Source organism: Balaenoptera musculus, chromosome 2 (genome assembly GCF_009873245.2).
Source record: "Balaenoptera musculus isolate JJ_BM4_2016_0621 chromosome 2, mBalMus1.pri.v3, whole genome shotgun sequence".
Classification (NCBI taxonomy): domain Eukaryota; kingdom Metazoa; phylum Chordata; class Mammalia; order Artiodactyla; family Balaenopteridae; genus Balaenoptera; species Balaenoptera musculus.
The window spans coordinates 125,413,504-125,419,098 of record NC_045786.1 but is presented as its reverse complement, the minus strand read 5'-3'; the positions used below and the strand labels follow the sequence as shown (position 1 = coordinate 125,419,098).

At 41.1% G+C, this 5,595-nt stretch overlaps 1 protein-coding gene across 1 annotated transcript; it reads left to right on the top strand.

Moving 5' to 3' along the window:
* Positions 1-2,046: 2,046 nt before the first annotated feature.
* On the top strand, positions 2,047-3,910 carry RPS29 (ribosomal protein S29). Its single transcript, XM_036844840.1, has 3 exons — positions 2,047-2,208; positions 2,449-2,548; positions 3,813-3,910. The coding sequence occupies exons 1-3, from the start codon at positions 2,147-2,149 to the stop codon at positions 3,819-3,821; spliced, it is 171 nt and encodes a 56-aa protein (XP_036700735.1). The 5' UTR covers positions 2,047-2,146; the 3' UTR covers positions 3,822-3,910.
* Positions 3,911-5,595: the final 1,685 nt, after the last annotated feature.

Here is a 5,595-nt window from a genome sequence, read left to right as displayed (position 1 = left end):
ACTGTATTCTCAGCTTTTTTATTGAAAAAGAAATTGATAATTCCATCGGTGGAGATAGATGGTGCTACATTATCTTAAGACTGAGCGGGAAGTACAGCTTCTCAACTGCAGTTTTGTAATATCTCCATCAAGAAGAATAACTTTCAAGACCAGAATAAACATTAACAACTACTTGAATATCAAGATAGTTTAAGAGATTGTTACTGTTCAAATGTAACTAATTGCTTCTTGTTTGTCTTTTCTTCCCCCCAGTTTTAAATGAGTTCACTTCTTTTGGCCCAGAGGATTATATATCAGAGTATTGAAAATATTTATGGAATTGATCTCAGAACCATTGTAATCTTTTAAAAATTACGGAGACCAATTGGGAAAGGCCTGAGAAGGCTATAGGTGGGCAAATGTTTGATTAGCTTTGGAGAGGCACATGGATTTTGGAAACTACACATCTATGACTGATATAAATTCCAGGCAAACTGTAGAAGCTTGACATTGGACCCTTCACAATCAGGCTTTAAGTGAAAATACCCTTTCAGTCATCTATCACTAGGTCTTTCGTGCATCCTCCTCTCTAGTTACACAAGGTTGTTCATCCTCTCCAAGCTTTTTCCAACTCCATTCTTGGGCTCAAACTCTTCCTCTCACTATGCATTCCCTTCCATCAAGTGCTGCCTGTAAAAACCCCACTCTTCACTTAAGGTTTACTTCAAAGGCCCCTCAAATGAACCTCAGGCTGGAATTAATCTCTTTCTTCTTTGCTCCTTTTGTGTTCTATGAGCACATGTATCATCTAATGCAATTGTCCTACTAACTTAGTTGTATCCATATCATTGAGTTGTAAAAGTTGAAACTGAAAACAAAACAAAACAAAAAAGTTGAAACTGGAAGGAAGGGCTCTGAGATAATCTTATTTTCCTCACTATATTTGTTTTGTCATACCTGGTTTTTAAATCTCTGGCTTGACTCCTTTCTTCATCATCTTGTTTTCGACCAAAAACAATCAAAAACAAAAAACAACAAAGAAGAATTCCTGTGTAAAGTTTCCTGCATTATTGCACCCTGTGGTACATTTTATAGATCTAGTTAAAGCTTTGATATCAGAGCCATGTACAATTTTAGGTTTATCTAAAGACATTGTAAATAACCATGGGGATTTTAGGGACATTTTTCAGATTATTAGATGGCATTTGGTTTTCACTAGTTATTTTATTACCAAATCATCTGGTCAAAGCAACATATATTGGGCATTTACTTGTTTCTTACTTTAAACTTAACTAACTACATTTAAATATTAAACACACTAAGTCTCGTGTCATTCTTCTGGAATGGTATAGGTGTATTTCTAGGAGCAGTGTGTCAATTAAAAAGAAGTTTGAAAACCTCTTTTGTCTCACAAAACGGGAACTCCTACTGTTGACTCCTAGTTATTGCAGTTGATTTTAAGTTATTTTGTAATTTTACCCCAGTAGGTGTCAGTACTGAGTTAAGGCAAAAATCCTTTTTCCAAGTGTAAAATTTTAATTAAAAGAATGTAAAAGGTTCAGACGATGATGAAGAGACGGTACGATAGTGACATCATTTATTTCTTGAGGGTTCAAAACTCATTTCTGGGGATTCAAAAGAGACGGGGTCTCGCTATGTTGCCCAGGCTGGAGTGCAGTGGCTATTCACAGGCGCGATCCCACTACTGATCAGCACGGGAGTTTTGACCTGCTCCGTTTCCGACCTGGGCCGGTTCACCCCTCCTTAGGCAACCTGGTGGTCCCCCGCTCCCGGGAGGTCACCATATTGATGCCGAACTTAGTGCGGACACCCGATCGGCATAGCGCACTACAGCCCAGAACTCCTGGACTCAAGCGATCCTCCTGCCTCAGCCTCCCGAGTAGCTGGGACTACAGGCGCGCGCCACCGCGCCCGGCGAGCGAAGTCCGCGAAAGAGAAAACTAGAGGCTGAGGTGTTGGTGACGTCATCAGCTGTGCCCGCCTAGATTATTTCCAAGCTTCCTCTTCACATCCGCGAAACAGCGTAGCCACACTGCGCACGCGTCCTTTGTCAGCACTGCCTTCTGGGTAGGCTGTCTCAAAATTTTGAAGAGCGCCTGCGTGCGTTCCGTCTTTCCTTTTGCTTCGTTGCAGCCAAGAAAGCAACATGGGGCACCAGCAGCTCTACTGGAGCCATCCGAGAAAATTCGGCCAGGGTTCTCGTTCTTGGTGAGAAACAGAATGTAGCTTCAGGGAAGGGTTGCTCTGGGGCGCGACGCTGCTTGAAATGTACTGTGGAGGAGCCCGCGGGCGGCGCGGCGGGGGGAGACGGAATCGTAGCTGTGGCTGCCGCCATTGCAGGCCTGTGATGGGTCCGTGGAGACCGGCAGGCAGTGCGGGTGGTGGCCTCCCGAGTGCCGAATACTTTGCTTTCAGCGACTTGCGGTAACGCCATCTCTTTCCTCGCAGCCGCGTCTGCTCAAACCGGCACGGTCTGATCCGGAAATACGGCCTCAATATGTGCCGCCAGTGTTTCCGCCAGTACGCGAAGGACATCGGCTTCATTAAGGTACGGCCGCCGACGCCGTGCTCTCCTGTTTCCGTGAGGGGCCGACGAGCGGGTAGTTCGTGGTGTGGGCATTTGACCAACGCTGCTTTTCTCTTGGAGCTAGCAGGGCCCTTCTTTGCTAGCGGATGATACTGTTGAGAGTTGTGGCAGTCACGTTAATAGAATGGGGGGGTGGGGTGAAGGCCTTAAAAGTAGACTTTCTCATTCCTTTTTACCCACTTCTGACAGTTTTAGGTGCTATGTATAATGTTGCATAAAATTACTTTTCAGAAACGATTAAATACTAAATCTCTAATCGTATTTAGCTAATTTTCAACAGAATACATACGTTGTCCGCTGCCCTGAAATGTTGGATAGGGTCGTGCAGTGGAATGAGCTTGAGGTTTGGGGCCAGGTAGACCTTTTTAGGATTCAGAGATCTGAATCTTAGTCGTGTGACTTTGGTCAAGTCACTCAAAGCTAAGTTTTTGCCTGTGAAAAATAAATTGCAGGTTTGTTGTAGAAATTAATGTATAGATGAAGCTTTCTTGGCTCCTAAAAATCACTTAAATGCTAGAAGTGAAAACTAATTCCTTATTGGCTCTTTGAGATACAAAATAACAGTCACTACCTTTTTATTCATAGTTAGAACTCAAAAATATCGAGTAGAATGTATTTGTTAAAATTAGGTGTCCTTATGTTGAAATGTTACAGTGGATATAAGTTGTTTAACGTGAGATTTCTGTGACAGGAACAAAGTATCTTGAACTTTTGGCTTTGACCAAATACTTAAGAAGTATGTTTAGTGTTACTTTGTGGAAGTTCAAATAACTTAGTTGAAGGTAGTAGATCAGAGAATGGCCCCAAGCCCGGTAACTTTGTGTCCCATTTTTCAGAGGTTAAGATTAAATGAGTTAATTTATGATCGGTTCCTTAGAATAGTGTTAGAATTTGTTACCTACTTAATGACCATCCTGAGCTTTTGGTAAAGATCATTTTATGTAGTAGTGTTTTTCTAGCGGGAAGTTTCTTTGATGGTAGAAGTGGGTATACCAGTATTAAAATTCCCTGTCTAAAATATAATTGTTGAGATTTTTGGAGCAGCCTGTAGTAGGTGTTCAGTAAATATTTAAGTTCTTTAGATCTCCATAACTAGTTGGGGTGGGTCAGATTTCCAGTTTAAACCTCATTCTGTAATGAGCCATTTTTTTTTCCTGAGAATAAAATGGATATTTAAAGCATTATGCATTAATTCATTTCCTATCTGCCTTTTTTTTTTTTGCAGTTGGACTAAGTGTGAACTTCTTGAATGGGTCATCACGCATATCTGCCTTCCTCAGAAACAATACTCTTTGTATATAAAATAAAAATTTTAAAACTTCAGTTATGAATGTTTTTCATGTGAATGTAAGAGCCAATTGTTTATAGAAATCTTTTAAAAATTATCTTCAGTGGATTCGTCTTCACAATATGTGTCTTATTTTCCTTCAGTTATATAAAAGTATTCTCGCTGGACTCTGGTAAATCCCAGTTTTATTTTTATACTTAACATCTTTTGTTCCATAAAGTGCCCACTATATATAGGAGCATCCAGCATATAACCTGAGACAAATTGTCTTTTGAGTAGTTGACTGGCTACAGTGAGCTGGGCAGTGAAAGTAAAACTATTGAAAATTGATTTTGAGAAAGAAGGCTAGCACTAAAACCTGCTCTGAGCATTTACCTGGTGGTGGCAGTCCTAGCTTTTGGTATAATTAGCAAAACTTGTAAATTTCTCAATTATTTGTATGTGGAAGGGGTGGGGTGGAGAGTGATTAAAAGTAAAATGGGTCTTGTGAGCAAAAGTAGATCTTAGTGGGGCAAGGGTAGAGACAGGGAAACGAGTCTATCGGAATATTTTAGGCAAATGATCTTGGCTTGGGCTAGGATAAGAGTAGTTGAGGTAGTCACAGTGACCTCTTGAAGAGGAAAAAGACTGGATTTGCTGAAGGATTAGTTGTGGGAGAGCAAAGGATGACTCCCAAGGGTTTTGGCCTGAGCAACTGGAAGGGTAGAGTTACTATTGAGCTAGGACTGAAAAGTTGTTTTAGGGAAGAAAAAGTTCAGCTTATGGCATATTAAGTTCAAAATGCTTATTAGACATTCACGTGGAGCGGTGAAGTAGGCGTTTATCTGGAGTTGACAGGAGCTTGGGACTGGAGATTCAACTGGTTGTCCTCAGTATGAATAGTAGCTGCTATTTGTGGATCTCATCCTTGTGACTGGATGAGATCTAAGCCCTAAAGTCTAAGGATTGAATAATACATGGAGAAGACTGTTCTGGGTTATTCCAGGAACAGATGGGAAGATGAGGATTCAACAAAGTAGACAGAAGGAGAACCAAAAAGTGGCATAGTAGAAGCCAAGCAGGACGTGAGATCAACTGTAACTGCCTCTTAAAATTGATTGGTACAGTGTCATCCAACAGGAGAGGAAGTGTGCCAATGGAAGCTGGAGTGGAAAAAAAGCATCTTAACTGACTGGTTAAATTAGCTGCGAAATTTTCAAAAACAGTGCAACACATTGCTAGTTTAAGAACCTTAAAAGGAGCTCATGAAAGCTAGGGACACTGAAGCTTAGGTCTCAAGAGCTTCATGGTAAATTCACCTCTACTGACCCTGAATCCCAGGAGTAGATGATAATTCTATGGTGGACCTCTCATGAAGTTTCTGTTTTTTTGTTTTTTTAACATAGTGTTGCTGGGGAAGTGTCTTTAGGGAACAGCTAGGTTTTAAACAGGAAGAGGAGGTGGATAGAATTTTGGTAGAGGAGATTGAGGATGTAGGAGTTTTATCCTGATGTAGTTAGAGTGGGTGGGTGAGAAGCAGTGGCAGCTGAGCAGTTGTAAAAGTTTTTTAGGTGAAAAAGAGAGGTTTACTCATACAATGGTTTAGGTAAATGAGGTCTGGTATGTGTTTATGAGAGTTTTGGGGAAGAGATGGACACTGCTCTAGTGGGATAGTCCTAGGTAAATGCACCTGTAAGAATTATGTATTGGTTGAGGGAATGTGTGGAAGGGAACATTCCCT

Bases quoted from the DNA above. Each gene is read 5' to 3' on its own strand.
- RPS29 (XM_036844840.1), top strand. From the start codon at position 2,147: ATGGGGCACCAGCAGCTCTACTGGAGCCATCCGAGAAAATTCGGCCAG. The intron at 2,209-2,448 runs GTGAGAAACAGA...CTTTCCTCGCAG, and splicing joins GGCCAGGGTTCTCGTTCTTG to CCGCGTCTGCTCAAACCGGC.